Source organism: Lissotriton vulgaris, chromosome 7 (assembly GCF_964263255.1).
Source record: "Lissotriton vulgaris chromosome 7, aLisVul1.2, whole genome shotgun sequence".
Lineage (NCBI taxonomy): Eukaryota > Metazoa > Chordata > Amphibia > Caudata > Salamandridae > Lissotriton > Lissotriton vulgaris.
Genome location: NC_141695.1, coordinates 820,464,132 through 820,480,588, shown reverse-complemented (window position 1 = coordinate 820,480,588; position 16,457 = coordinate 820,464,132). Strand labels below are relative to the sequence as shown.

At 44.0% G+C, this 16,457-nt stretch overlaps 1 protein-coding gene across 1 annotated transcript in view; it reads right to left on the bottom strand.

Moving 5' to 3' along the window:
• Positions 1–16,457, bottom strand: part of DNAH17 (dynein axonemal heavy chain 17) — a 15,539,113-nt gene that overhangs the window by 3,151,237 nt on the left and 12,371,419 nt on the right. Inside the window, exon 65 of the mRNA XM_086931082.1 lies at positions 1,278–1,513. Coding sequence (XP_086787208.1) covers positions 1,278–1,513 — 236 coding nt within the window. The remainder of the gene's footprint in view (positions 1–1,277; positions 1,514–16,457) is intronic.

Genomic DNA, 16,457 nt, shown 5'->3' with positions numbered 1-16,457 from the left:
TATAGCCTGAGTATTCAGGAAGAGAGCACCCATCATATCAATTGTTTCAGCATAGAATACATCCGCCCGACAGAGTCCCAGCTCATTGGTACAAATTGCTGAAAGCTTTGCAGTCTTATCTCTTGCGATCTCTTCGAGGGCGCTAGTTTTTTGTTCATCCAAAATGAATTTTTGCCATTTAATAAACCTTTTGCAATTGGAAGGGGTGATTTCCCTGGTCAGCATCCTCGGTCTACTACTAATCAGAGGTTCCCCATTTGGAAACAGATTCCGCATACAAAGGGACAGGGGGTTATGGTCGCTATGGATAGATGGAATGACAGACATGTCACTCACAAATTTCCACAGCCTATTGTCAACCAAGATATAATCTATTCTACTTGGGTAGGAAACCCTGTTATATCTATGAGCTCCCAAGTAGTCGGACGGCGTACGCCCATTGACTGCTACTAGTGCATGCTCCATTATTAAAGCATTCATTTGTATGACAATCGACGACTATTTCTTAACTGGCTTGATCATCAATTGCGGTATGCCCCATCTAGCGTCCTCATCATGAAAACCACCAGCACCGTCGACACCCAACGGTTCGAAGGTGCAATTAAAATCACCGGCAACCCAAAGCCAGGGAGTCAGTAGGGCAGCATGAAAGTAATTCAGACAGTGCGGAAATAGTCGGAGATTTAGCCCCCCCTTGCAGGTCTCTGGCATAAATATTAAACAGTTCCAGGGTCACGCTAGCCTTTGAAACCCTAATACATCTAGTATAAGCGGTGGGATTATGCTTGCTGGCCATGCCAAATGTCCTAAGAATTTCATTAAATGAACTTCCATGTTCCTGCTTATACGTATTTGTAAATTAATGCATAGTATTTAGCAGTGTGTGGGTAATAAAGTAATTTTCCTTTTTACAAGAAAAAACACTGACTCGACAATGACTTCTTAATTGTTGTCAATGCAAACCAACTAATTGGGGTTACTAGCCCAGACCATATCTCCTGTGTGGGACATGGACTGGTGCTTGATTCCCATTAAAGAAGAAGTTGCAGACCCTTTTACTTGTGAAGTACTGATATCCTTTGACACTAATAACCTGCTTTCTTACATAATTTATGTGGGAATCTGAAAATATGTCATAGATTCTGACCTTCTGGACCTATCCTGGACGCCTCTCCTGTGGATGATGTCTGTTGGTACAAGTATTAATTAGAAAAAGCTGATATTTATGAGCTGCATGTAGACTATTATGTGAAAATGTAAATGTAAAAATGACATACCCTCTCTGGCCGAGCCTGATGACTTTTAAGCTTTTTCCATATTTATGTTTTATCCATTTGATTCCTTGCAACTGAGCATCAACAATCAGGGGCCATCGTTCTGTGTTGCACAGGATTGTGGCATTCTCTGTGGACATGCGATCACTTGGAAGGCCCTGGTTGTTCCAGGCAGCAATGGTTGCATCTTCAGTTAAAAGAGACAGCGGGTCCAAGTCCTCTGTTGCAGGGATACGTACCTATGTAAAAAGTTAAATGCTTTCAGTTGTATGATAATTTCGTTATCAAAATTACTGTTTTAGCAGATAGAAGTAGGTTTCTGATAAATGCACCACATGTTAAATCTGTTCCACTGTTCTGTCTAAGAATACCCGACAAAGCCCTACATACACATTCAATTTGCTCTTGTAAATGAAGATATCCAAATGATATCAAAAGCAAAGTTGTGAGGCTGAGAAAGGAATGGCTGGGATGCAAGACTCCTTGTATTATATGAGTTTGGGCATTATTTAGATTTTGGCAGACAGAGTTTAACTTAGTCAGGGAGACAGAGTATAAAAACGCAGCCGCCCCGACAAAGTCCCCGCATGCCAAATTTTGAGATGTCCACCTGCACAGCAAACATTTCGAGCATTTGCAGGAACCGTCAATATGGCAGTTCCTGTCAATACATTGTAAGTTTGAGGGAAGGCTAAATCCACATGAAGGAGACGCATGGAAAACGTACACTTAAAAAAAAAATCCAAAACAAAAACCAATGTTGAATTTTTGGGGGGGAAATAAGAAAAGTACAATGTCCCTCTCACCATGGGAGTTTTTTTTCCCATGGTGAGTGGGGCATTTTGCAGTTTGCACTGCCCTTTACTGCCAGATATTACTTGGACTTGATGGACAGTGAAACTGGCCATGTTTGTTAACATTAAATTGGCTGAGCAGACACATGGCCAAACATCCGATAGGCCTTACTCTGTCAGGCCGTAAGAGGTTTATGTCTGCAGCGGAGATGGAGAAGGCTCAGCTGTTGACATATCGAAGTTCTTCTGCTCTTCAGTGTGGCGGTAAGGTTACTCCATCGCCATTGTGATGAATACCCTCTCTGCCGACCTCTAAATCAGACAATATGCATGAAAATCCTAGAACTTGGTAAGGGACTGTAAAAAATGCAAGTGATCCGTTTGTGCATTGAGGATCATTTAGTGATTCTCGCCTTTACGTTTGGACCACTCTAAGAACAAAAGAGAGCTCCTGAAAAATAAAGTCACTTACATAAAATGATTGTTTTTTAGCATAGGTATCCTTTCCAGATTCATATGCTTTAGATGTATTTTTTCACAATGCTTCTTCTACCGTTAAGGGCCCTGGCAACAACCGAGAAACTGTACAGTAATCACCCAGTCCACATTGTCAAAGTTGTTTGAAGCACAGGTGCAGACTGATAGCATGAGCAAGTGTAGAGAAACGTGAGTCTGGATTGCTTTGGGGCGAATGCTGTGTTCAATATTCAGCACTCAACGGATAACATCTCCAAGAGGTGTAATCATGTGCAGAGGAGATCTATTTATTTTATGGCCAGCCCCAGCAACATGCATTTGGTACAGCTGGTAGGCCTCTCAGAACCCTCAACCTCAAGCTATGGACAAATAAGGAGTTCCTCAACTCCTTATTGCACACTGAATGCATTCTGGGCTTCCAAGGTGGAGTGTACAGTGGCAAGTATTGTGTAAACATGTCTCACAAATGATGTACAACTCTTTCCTTTGCCTGGAAAATCTTGTCTTTTCTTGTAAGCAATGACATGTTCCCACATATGTTGCCACACTGGGTGGCGGTACAAAGTAGTTTAAGAGAAATGTTCCACCACAACTCACTGGTGCCTTCTCCCAAAACATCAGAATATTAAATTAGGTACATTTTACACTGACTGCCGTTCCACAACAATGTTGGAGGCTGGCTCGTATAAAGCAAGTTACTTACCTGTACACTGTGTTTCTCCAGTATTTATATCTTTTATAGATTCACATTCTTTAATTATCCCCGTCGTCATGGTGGTAGTAAATTGATACTTGTATAGCGCACTACTCACCCGCAAGGGTCTCAAGGTGCTTGTACGAATACCGCTGTGGAACCCATCCTGGCTTTCCCTGTGAGGCGTCCACTCCTGGGCACCCCCAAGGTGGAGGCCAGGCATCCTTAGCATTGTGGGGGCCGTTGTGGAGATTAAGCAAGCTATTGCCCAGAGTTGCAGAGTGGGACTCTATGATTGGAATAGGCACCGAGGCGAGATATCAAGCATGTGGAATTTTGAGCCCAAGACCCACCGAGGCGGGGAATTGAACCCTGGTCCCTGGCAAGACCTCTGCATCAGGGTCTGCCGTTCTAACCATTGAGCCACACTTCTCCACAGTCTCATGGTAACAAAGTATCAAGCTTTAAACTTAACTCCCCTTGGAATTTAATAGCATTTAGTAACCAGTTAATATAATTTTAGAACATCCAAACTCCAGCCAATCGCAGCATAGACCCAGAGTATCCATCCTCTGCAGGGCCACCATACCTCAGATTTCGAGCATGAGTACAGTTATCAGAATAACAGAGGTATGGATAGGTGCACCTGAAAGGGGAGGATGGAGGGCCGCATGTGAATCCATAAAAGATATCAATACTGGAGAACCACACTGTACAGGTAAGTAACTTGTTGTTTCTCCAGTATTGTATCTTTTATAGATTCACATGCTAGAATCAGAATAGCAAGCAGGAACAATGAGCTGAAGGAGGTGGGAAAAACAGATGAACCATCCCACCATGCAACCTAAAACAGATAACAACCAGAAGCATACAATGCAAATATATAAAAAGAGACAATCATCAAACAGCATCATAGGAAAAAGAAAGACACCTAATAAGAAAGGCCTACCTTATGCGAACAGACGACGCAAGGCCGCTTGCCCAACTGCAATATCCCCTTTCCGCCATGTACCCAGGCAATAGTGCTTCGTGAAGGTATGGATGGTTGTGCATGTCCCTTCCCTGCAGTTGTTGAGTAAAGACACTCCTGCAAACAGGGCCGAGGATGCTACCATCTTTCTGGTGGAGTGAGCGGTGACTTTCGACGTAAGCGGGCTGATTTATGGAAAACTTTTGTCCTTTGTAAGTAAAATTTTAAGCAACGCTTGATGTGCAAAGAATGGAGGGCTCTCTCTGCAGGCATAGACGGAGAGTGAAAATAGGAAGGCATATCCACCGGCTCATTGAGATGACACTGTAGGTAAGGCTTTGTTGCAGTGAAGGCTTGAATCTCACTAATGTGTCTAGCAGACGTGTTGGCCAAAAGAAAAGCCATATTCCATGAGTAATACTTCAAATCGCACTTGTGAATCGGCTCGAAGGGGGATCTGATAAGTTGTGACAAGACAATGTTCAACTGCCAGAGGATTGGAGGAGGCCTATTTGGTGGGTAGGCCCTAAAGAGAACCTTCATAAACTCTTTCACCAGTCTGTTGGACCATAAAGAAAAATGGCCCGAACGTCTCTTGTACCTGGAAGTTGCCGCCAAGTGCACTCTAACTGGCGAATAGGAAAGGCCAGCCTTGGCGAGATACAAAAGATATGGAAAATGTAACCCTGAGCATAGTTCGCATAGTAGCGCTACGCATAGGTACGCGAAGTGCACTTCGCACTACGCGAGATACGCGAACTGCGTTGTACGCTGTTCGGGATGATTGCACAGTGCGGATGCTTGTCTGCACTGTGCAATCATTGAAAACGGCATCTTGCACAGTGCGAGCTGTCGTTTTCTGCTGCTCGAGTAGATTTTTACTCGAGTGGCAGCTTTCCTTAAGTGGACTGGTAGTTTCTCATCGTGAGCGGTAGCGAGCGTACGTGACCACTCGCAATGAGAAACCTGACCTCCCAGCTTTGAGAATCTCGCCGGGAGGTTTATTTTCCACGCTCTCGATCGGCAACTTGAAGTTGCTGATCGCGAACGAGGAAAAAGTCTCACCAAGATGTCATTTTGCTCGCTTTCGGTCGCCAACTTGACATTGAGGACCGCAGGCGAGAAAAAAATGCCAACTACGCTACGCGATTTTGCACTGTGCTACGTGCAAATCGAGTAGCGCAAAGAAGCACAAACTACGCAACCTGCGCGAGCATAGCGTGGTTGTCTGCCCAGGGTTAGTAAAATGTTCTTTGGAGGCAAAGAGAGAGGATGACGAGAGTGCTCGGCACACCAGGAGCAGTATCGCTTCCATTTAGCCGAGTAGCATTTGAGCGTGGAAGGAGCTCGGGCTCTGTTAACCCCTTCTGTGCTCATGACGAGCTCAGCTCGTCATGAGGCACAGTGCTTGTGTGCTGAGCTCGTCATGACCACACCCATTTTCATTGACCTCCAGCACAGGGGAAGGATATCTTCAGCAGCCAAGGTGTTAAGTATGGATTGGCTTTCCTCAGAGGGCACTAACCCTTCGAATTCCATGTGGTTAGTAGCCAAGCCGACAATTGAAGCATATGAATCTGTGGATGAACTACTTGGCCTTGGTTCATGGAGAGCAAATTCTCCGTTGGTTGGAAATGAATTGGCGAAGACTCTTATAGGCGATACAGCTTGGTGAACCAATACTGCCTTTTCCACACCTGGGTGATGAGAATAATGTGGCAGGGCTCCTGCTTTAGTATCTTCAGAACTATCGGAATTAGTGGGAACAGAGGAACGCATAGGCAAATGTTCCTTCCCAGGAAAAGTGGAAGACGTTCGTTCCCCAGAGAGCCTGGTTGAGGAAACCAGCTGGCGTAAATCTCACATTTTTTTGTTGAGTGATTAGCGAATAGATCTATTTTTTTGTAAAGTTCTTTATTCAAGTTTTAAAATGTTTTCCCAGAGATCAGCAACAATTACAATCAAATAATAAAAACAGCAAAATTGGGTATTAGGAAGAAGGTTACAAAGTGTTTCTTAAAGAGCACCATAATAGAAACATTTTTAAACAGGAGGAGACAATATATCACTTAAAAAACAAACAAAGAAGCATAGAGCATAAATCTGGGTTAACAAAGAAAACCAAAAAGCAGTTGAGCTAAACCCCCGTGAATGAATCACCGCGCCTACTCGACTTATAAACCTTGATTGTTAGTTTCTATGAATCCTTCCATCTTGCTAGGGGAGCCCAGATACCCCGCCCTAACATTTTCCCTTTTTCCCCCTTCCTCTCATAGATAGCGCTTTCCATTGTATTAATTGGGAGTATGCGCGACAGCCATTGATGAAAAGTGGGGGGTGAAGAGTCAAGGCAGGCAGAGGCAATACTCATCCGTAATACAGCTGTAACCATAACAAGAATTTGATACGCTATATCGTTCTGTTCCCTACCGTTTACTCCCAGCAATACCAAGGCGGGGGTTAGTATAATTTGTAGCCGCAGAGACCGTTCTAAGAATCTTGTGATGGATTCTAACAGACACTGGAGGCGTGGACAAGATGCGAACATATGCACGAGGTCTGCTGCCAACCCACCACACCACGGGCAAGTAATCCCCCACAGCCCGCCACACTGTGGTATTCTTGCCGGAGTATAATATAAAGAAAAGACAGTTTTAAAATGTTGAGCTTGGAGTCCGGCGGAGCACAAAACCGTCTGAGCTAATTCTAGAGATTCTGCAAGCCACTCTGGTGCAGCCCCCACACGTTCCACCCATTTATTCTCGTGCTTGGCCAGATCATCTTGTTTTAGTGCTATCAGTTCTGCATACAATAGCCGAATAGTGCCCTTAGTGCTGCCCTTGATAGTATCTATGATTTTATTTCTGCTAGTGCTAAACCCAGTAAGCCCCCCCAATTTTTTTACCAAAAAAGCTACGCAACTGCAAATATTTAAAAAAATTACTTACCCCTTTCCAACCCAAACTCCAACTGAATATCGCGAAACTGGCGAAACCCATCGTTCGCTAATAAATCCCTGACCATCTGCGCTCCCTTCATTGCCCAGACTGCCATAACCTCATTGGAGAAGATTTCTGGAAAAGTGGTGTTTTTATAAAGAAGAGTGTAATGATTAAGTCTTCCCAAACCAATTTTTCTTTTTAATCCCACCCAGATCTTAAAAGCAGCTATAAGAGTCTTGCATTTTGTCCTTTTGTAATAGCTGGGCTCCGTAAATTTCCAAAAACAGCTCTCTGCATGCTCCCCCAGTAACAACATATAGACATCGGGGAGTTCTGTTTCCCTTTCCAAATCCCTTGAAAGTGACCCAAACAATATACCCATGTATTGGAGAGCAGCAGCCCAATAATGACTTTGGAAGTCAGGAACTGAGATTCCCCTTTCTCCTGAGGCAAAGACATAAACCGGAGAGCCCTCCTAGTCTTCCCATGTGCCCAAATAAATCGATTAATAATACCTTCCAGGCAAATAAACCAATGCTTCTGAAATTCTAACAGGATTGCCCCAAACAAATGAAGAATTTTGGGCAAAATCATAATTTTCACCACATTACATCGTCCAACCAGAGATAAATGAAGATTCTTTAGTCTGTCGAAATCAGCTCTGGCCTTCCTAATTACTGGCTCAATGTTCTTTGCTAACAGGTTCTCTAAATCAGGCATAATCGTAATTCCCAGATATACTGTTGAGTCTGTAACACAAGGATCTTCACAGTTAGCAAACTGATTCTTTATAACTTGCGTTTTGGTCCGATTCAGAGCATATCCTGATTATGTGCCAAAATCTTGTGCTATTGACTCCACCACCGTCAATGCCGAAGATGGATCTGCATTAACAATGGCCACTTCAGCAGAGTAGGCTAAAACATTCGATTCAATGCCCTGACAAACAATTGGGGGGATTCCTTTGTTGGCCTCAAATAGCCGTAATAAAGGGTCCATATATATTGCAAATAGCAGGGGTGAAGATGGACACCCCTACCGGCTGCCCCGCTGAATAACAAAGGGCAAAGTATAGTCACTATTCAAACTTAGGCCAGCTATGGGTGCTGAGTATAATGTCTGGATTGCTTTAATAAAGCCCTCCCCCAACTTCAAACCATCTCATCGATTCCCATAGAAAATCCCTGGAGACCCTATCGAATGCTTTTTCAGCGTCTAATAGCAAAGCGGCCATAGGGTCTTCTGAGATCTCCGTGGCATCAAAAAGTGTTATCACTCGCCGTACATGCTGCGTGGTCAGACGGCTATAAAACCCATGTTGACAGGGGTGAATAGTTTTTCTTAGACCTCAGTCAAGTCCGATCCAATAATATCTATAAATATTTTGTAAAACTCTAATGGAATCTGGTCAGGGAGAGCCTCTTTACCAGATGGTAGATCTTGCAGAGCACCCATTATTTCTTCATGGTACAGTACTCTTTCAAGTTTCTCCCTATCGACAGGATCAACCTTGTGTGTAAATACTTTCGTGTATCCAGAGAAGCCTCTGACGATTCATTACTGAATAAGTGTTGATAAAAAAGCCTAAACGTTTCTCGGATCCCTAAAGAGTCTGTTATAACCTTTTTATTAACATCATAAATTTCCGAGATCTCGCCAGCCGCCACTTTTTGTCTTACTCTTACGGCTAGAGGATGAACCACCCATTCATTATATTCATGACAATGCTCTTTTTTTGCCAAATAGCTTTCTGCAGCTTTTGCCGAAATATGTTAGTTGACCTCAGCCTTATTTATAGCTAGCTGTAGTATTATTTCTTCAGTCGGCTCTACCATACTAATTGCGGTGGCCAGTGCCTCTTCCAGATTAGTTAACTTATCTTTAATCACCACCTCCTGCTGTAACTCCTTCTTCTGACGATGCAGACTATAGCTAGTAGTTTCCCCTCTGATCCCCGCCTTAAAAGCGTTCCAAACTATTCCTGCATTAGTACACCCACAAATAAAATCCCGAAATTCTTGAATCCACCCTTTCATATGTAAAGCATATTCTGGGTCATATAGCAACCTCCGTTCGAAAGTCCATCCCCGGTATAGCTTATCCCCCACAGTAAAGCTAAATGTGAGGACCAATGGGTTGTGGTCCGAAAGTATCCGCGGGTGCCTCTCAATGCGGGAGTTAGAGATAAACTGATGAGAAACAAAAAAATAATCTAATCGGGAAATAGCCTTGTGTGGTGCCGAAAAAAAAGTGTTACCTAAATCAGTGGGATTCAAGTATGGCCATAGATCTTTTAGACCATTATTAATGACAGAATTTGTTAACACTAAGCCAACTCTTCTTTTCCTACCCAAATATTTACTTGCTGGAGTGCCCCACTGAACACCTAAACCATTAATATTAAAATCCTCACAAATTATCTTTGGGGTGGGCCACGTTGCTAAATTAGGATCTAAAAATTCTAGCATTTCGGGTCGTCACATGTTGATCCATAAAGAGAACATAATGTAAATGTATTACCGTTTAGCAAGCATTCAACCAGCACCCAGCGACCCCATTGGTCAGCAGACTTTTTTACCACCTTTACATCATTCCTCCAGGTAAGAACTGCTACCCCCCTTGTGCGTGAGCCCTGTGTGGTATCCACTATAAGTTTATATCCCAATTGTTCCAGAATACGTGCTCTACTACCCTCTATATGTGTCTCTTGAACACAGAAAATCTACGCGTAGAGATTTAAGTCAAATTGCCACCTTATGCCTCTTATTTTGATCGTTTAACCCACAAATATTCACAGTTGCAATCCGTAAACTCATGGTTCAAAGTTTCCTCTTTCTTTGTAATGAACCCAAATCTTCCTGCCACTGTTGGATCTCTTAATGATGCTCATCACCTTCATTCGCCTACCATTTTGTAACCAAGTGAGAACCCCTTGCGCCCTGATACAAACCTCCTTCCTAACCCTCACCAATCATGCTAACTCATATTGTGCTGATCCCAAACCAAACTCCACCCTAGAACACTCCCCCAGAACCCCCCCCCTCCCTTACAGGCAGCTAGGTCAATCATGACCTAGGTATGGCAGCTGAACTTCCAACTCCAGCAGCGCCAGCTCCTCCCCCCCGACAAACCCCCTAACCATTTAGTGCATAGCCTCAGTGGATTGATCCTTGACATTTAGTCAAACCCTGTGGGCCCCAACCCCTGAGATCCCTGCATCTAGCAAACCATTACGGCTATAAGCATTATCCTTCATATCCATCTTCATCACTGACATAAAATTATATCTAAACCCTAGGGGTGAAATTTGCGAATTTGCGGTACGCAAATTCGCGCGAAAGCAAAGTCGCGGTTCACAAAATCCACAAATTTGTGTGAATTTTCGGATTTTTTTATTTTTACATGTTCGCAGGTTTTTTTTTTCAGCACGGCGATCGCGAAGTTACCCATGCACTCGTACATGGGCGCGGCCATCTTGTTTTCAGTGTTCGCGTTGGTAATTTTCCGTTTCCGGGCGCCAGTTGCATATTTGTGTTGTGCATTTCCTACGTGCGGGCCGCAATTACGTGTTTGCGTCCGTTTTTGCGTGCTCGCGGGGGAAATATCGCACAAACTTAGCCACGCGGTCGCAATGCTCCCTTAATCTTTGCAATCCTTTGTTTCTTTGAACTTTGTTTTAATTTTTTTAACTCATTATCTATCTCTTTATTTTTCTACATCTATATTTTGTGTTTTTTTCAACTTTTGGTTACTTAAAACTCCTTTTTTAACTCTTTTCTTTTATTTACTTTTTCCCTATTCTTTCTTTCTTATTTTATTTTCCTTTCCTAACCAGGACCATGGCAAAGGGAGCCGGGAAGAACATGAAGGGGAAGGGTCCTGCACCCCGTACCCGGCTCCCTTGCGGGCGCTTAAGGGGGGAAGGCAGTAGTAGCCCGGGAGATCTTCAGCGTGGTGGAGGTGGCCGCACTGGTTTTTTTCGTCCAGCACCACCTCCCCAAGACCGTTGCGGCAGGACCGGTGACGGGTACGGGCTCCGGGAGCATCGCCAACTATGGGGGAAGGTGTGCCGGGCCATGTATCGGGAGTCTGGGGTCCGGCGCACCTACAACCAGGCGACCCACCGGTGGTCCAACGCCCTGGACCGGGAGCAAGACCTGCTCGACCTGCTTGGAGTTGATATCCCGGGCCTTGGTGAGTAGTAGTAGCTAGTATTTAATAACTACTTTGTTTTCTCCTGCTCTGTGTTATGATATTGCAATTTGTTTTTTCCGAAGAGCAAGAATGCTGCCGATTACATTGCAGGTAAATTATGTTTCAAAAGCTTCTGTGATTGCAGGTGCTCGCCTGCTCACTGGTGGTGCTACTATGCTTACTTGTTTTCAATTTTGTGCTCATTTGGCCTAAGTGATTATGTATGAGTGAGTACTTTACAGAACTGCGTAATTCCAGACACTTGAGACTCAAGTCCAGTCCTTCCTTTGTACTCCTGCCAAGAGATAATAGTGGTGGATTGATAGTTTGAGTATATTATTACTGGTTATTTAGTAGGAAACTTTTTAGTGGTCTGCAATCATGACGGACTGTGTCTGTCACTTCGCGTGCTGCGGAGTGCTGCCTGCCAGTCCTAGTAGAACCTTTTTTTAGTTGCTTTAGTGAGTTACATAACTTTCCAAGTAGACCACCCGCGAATACAGCAATACTAATATCCTAGTAGACCACATCAGATAGGTCAATAAATTTAGTGCAATTGTTGTCTATTTCCCCAAAATAATTTGTTATTGTTTTTTTTTAAATGTTTGATTTGGTTGACAACATTCATCCATGTTTGTGTCTTTATTTCATGTTGTACATCAGCTGCCCCCAGGGGCAAGATGACAGAGGAGGAGGTAGCAGCGCCGGCGGAGCAGAAACAACAGGAAGGCCAGGATAGGTCCGCCGAGGGCTCCTCTGCTGGCCCCAGTAAGTTTTCCTGTTAATATTATTTATTATACTTCCCTATCTTTTACTGCACCTATTTATTCCAAACGTTCCTCATAATTCAATTTTTTCCTAAATCGTCTTTGATCTTCTTGTAGACTGTTTTTAAATTCTTATCCTGCCTCTACTATGACTCTCTGTGCTACTACTAGATTATTATTAGTCTGTCTGTGTATCTAGCTAAGCTTGCACAGTTGGCAAACGGTGTACTGTTAAACAAAACTGCTATTCAGCAATAGCTCTAGGCACTGAGTGCAGTGGTCTGGGTTGTCCATAATGTCTATTGAAGTCTTCTAAATGTTTATGCTTTGACAATTCCCCAACAATAAACTGTCAATGGCCACCAAGAGTAAGATACTAGTTTACTTTTTGATTGGATAGGAGGACATACTACTACTGTTGCAGGGACTATTCTGCACATACAGAACTATGGACAAGAAATAGGGCTTTCCACATTTAGCGAAGTCAAGAACGCTGAAACGCCGAACTGCCAAAGAGAATAAGGAATTTACCGCTGGGTGCAACATAGCCACTGGGTCATCCTACCTGCCTCCCGCCGCCCACTCGTCATTTCCAGCTCGCGAGTGGTGCCGCCGAGCAGGGTGCGGGAACTTCATTTCCCAGCAGCCCATGCGGGCAGTGACAACGGGAAACGCGGCCGGAGGCGCACATAAACTGCGCCAGACCCGCCTCGCGGGACGCGGGGCGAAGCCCGGGCAAAGGGCGGGCCCTCTGTAGCCCTCAGGAGCAGAGGGAGGCAGGGCTGGGCCTACCCACTGACATCTCTCTCAAAAAACCCTTGCATTCAAAGGTACCAAGTCCTTTACACTTTCTTCCCTCGTTATGTCTTTTCCCCTGTTAGCCTGCTAGCTCTATCTAACCAAGCTCCCATCACTTTGGGCCCATACCCTAACATTGCCTACTTGACCCTGTCCCGGATAATCGTAGTCTTGCATCATGGCATTAGTCAACACAAAAGACTCCAGTGGTTTTAATAAAGGGACTTTGGACAACTTTGTGTACAAGATTCCCACGGATACTGACTGGGAGAGCGCGCTCGCAGAACGACGAGCTGAGCGACGTCGCTCAATCGCACAGATTAAAAACAAGCGCACCTCTCCCACGCGGCTTCAGACAGAAACCACATCACACAACAGTGGCCTTGCTGAAAATGAGGACCCAGACACAACTATCAATAGTATCCCGATCCTCTTACGAGACGTCACTTCCACCCCTGATATAGTCAGTATACCACACAGTCCAGTCTTATCAACTTATTCTAATCCATTACCAGAGATCGAACTTATCCCTGACACCCTTTTACCTGTAGCAAAGGTTACGCGCAAAAGCCTGAAAAACTCTAAACATCCCAGAGTACATGGCTCACCCCCAAGGAAACGTAGGAAAAAAGGGAACGAACTGCAGAAGAAAAAAATTAGCCATACTGACTTTGGCAAATCCACTAAACTTCAAACACTGAGCACTGCAACGATACACGACCCAGGCACTCCCCCACCACGTTTGACACTAGAAACTCCCTGTAAGGATTTAATAGGAACAATAGAACATCTAATTAGAGCCTCCACACTCCCACTAATAGAGAGACTTAAAAGAATAGAAGCCAGCCTTGGTTCCTTAGAGGAAAAACTAGTGACAAGTAAAGGCCTATCCAATCGCATTCCGAGGTCTGCTCCAGAAAACTCATCTACGGTATTGTCTACAAACCGAACTGTCCAAAATGACCCAGTAAACATAGAGAAAGCCAAAACTAAACCCCCTAGGCCAGACACTGGCAAGACAATACATCATGCCAAACAACACGTAGTCGGAGAGGCCCCAAAGGAAAAGACAACTCCTAATCTTGGAAAGACACAAAGTAAGCATGATAAAAACTCCTCAGAAGGACCAATAAAGCCAAGGGGACGGCAAGTGGAACTACCATCGGAAGCAGTTCCACTAGTGGTGGTCTTAACAGGAGTCCTAACTCTAGAAGAAGGAAAGAGGGAAAATCATTCTCAGTTAAAAAATAAAACTACACACTGGCTCAGGCAGAATCGCCCCCTCCCTCCAAATCTAAACGGCGAGATACTACACGTCCGCCGCCTTCCATTGCTCGGTGCCAGAAAAAAGGACAAAAAGGGAGACATAATTTTCATCAACTTCATAGATCATAGAACAGTAATTCACATTTTAAACTGGTTTCCTGAAAAGGGAAATAAATCCATCTTGCCTTGTGACTTGACCTATTTCTACCCTAGGTCCTTACTGGTCCCTCCGCCCAACTTCAGAACCCATAATTCTAGAACTGGTAATTATTTCCAGGCTAACCATCCAATCCCCCTTGGAAAACGCTATGCGAGTCTTTCCGGACTAGAGGGAGTCGATTGACTGCATCATAAGTCTATTACACATGTCTTACCAAATAGCATTGCGACCGCCCCCTCCAAAAATACCGAGACAAACCTCGGATCATCCCCCCGCGAGTGCCAGTTAAAACACAACATGCCTCAGGTCATCATCAAAGACCATGCGCCTATTACCATTGCTATAAATCAACCTCCCGCTGTAACCAGTCCCTCTCAGGACCCAAAAACCACCCCAATAAACATAGGAAACAGGAGAGTTAAAGAGAGAGAATCCAGGTCTTTTCTCCAAACCTCATTCTGGAACATAGCAGAGCAACGCACAAAAATTCTACTCGAAGAATGGATGACATTTATCTCCAACTTTGACATCATCGCTCTACAAGAGACATGGTTACTCGACCCCATACATATTGCAGGGTTTAAGACTTATTTTTCACCAGCAATACCCTCGTCGTCAGGACGAGCAAAGGGGGGTTTAACCATCTATATCTCCAATCTCCTGACAGTGATGGAAATAGAAACTATAAAACTCGAGTGTAGTTACCAGATCCTTGCCCTAACCTTAAATAATAGGGATAAGTTCCTTATAGTGAACTATTACAACAACTTCCCAGAGAAAGAGGCAGCAAACCTGGTATTCTCGATCTGCTCCACACTTCAAACCCACATAGAGAAGTGCAACACGGAAATAGTGATAATTTGGGGGGGATTTTAACTTGGGCCCTTGTCCAGCTGGCAATAATAACACATGTGGCATCCTTGATGAATGGGAGAATTCCATATCCCATTTAGACGTAGTACACTTGGAAGCCAACTTAATGAAACCATGTTTGAGCTAAACCTCGTCCAAGCAAATAATCTTCACAACGATAAGGCAACATTGGCCCCCACTTTTCACGGTCAGGGATATCAAACAACAATAGATTACATTCTGGTCTCAAACGGGGTGAGGGCAGGGGACATACAATTCACAAGACATTCTAATGTACTTAGTGATCACTATCCTTTAAGCATCTCATGCCCGTTAGTCTGCAATCCCAAAATCAACCCTGGCTCCATCTTAGACCAAAATAACCTGACGTTGAATAGATTAAATGGCTATGCCCTGAAATGGGGAAAAGTAGACCCAAAGGAGATAACTACTCAAGTGATTACAGGGGCTCTTCCCTTCATAATGGAATGCCTTGATCCAGATACCACAGATGAGGAAATCATCTCAAATTTTGGAAGGATTATTAAAACCATAAATGATGCTTTATGGATACAACTCAAACACAAATCCAAGCCAAAAAAGGGTTGGTTCAACCACGAATGTACGACTACGTACCAAGATCTAAAAACTGCATTAAGGAAAGCGGTGAGAAACCCACCGGAAATAAGAGACCTCAGAAATAAATATATTATAGCACTAAAGAACAGGAAAAAGGAGCTAAAGTCCCTTCTCTGGGTACAACTGCATGAAAGCTGCGCTCTTAAAAACTCAGCTGCTTTCTGGCAAGTCATCAAGTCCCCTTTCTTAGCAAACAATTCAGATCACCCTAAAATAGATGTTGTAATAGACGAAAAGGAGTGGGTCCAGCACTTTTTCTAAGATATTTAAGACCAATCCAGTTGATCCCATGCCCCACGATTATTCCACCCAGAACACTGCACACATTGATAAACCTGAAAATACGTTCCCGATTGACCTTCAGTTTTCAATGAAACAAGTTGATCTGGCCCTACGCGCAAGTAAAAGTGGCAAGGCACCGGGTCCAGACGGCGTCCCTATTTACCTTTTCAAAGCCTAGACGGACATCTGGACCCCACTTTTAACCAGAGTACTCAACGCAACATGCTCTATAGGTCTCCCAGCTTCATGGTCAAAATCTATACTAGTCCCCATTTTCAAAAAGGTGATAGGGGGTCAGTAACCTGTTACCGTCCCATCTCACTCTTGGATTCGCTGGGAAAGGTGCAG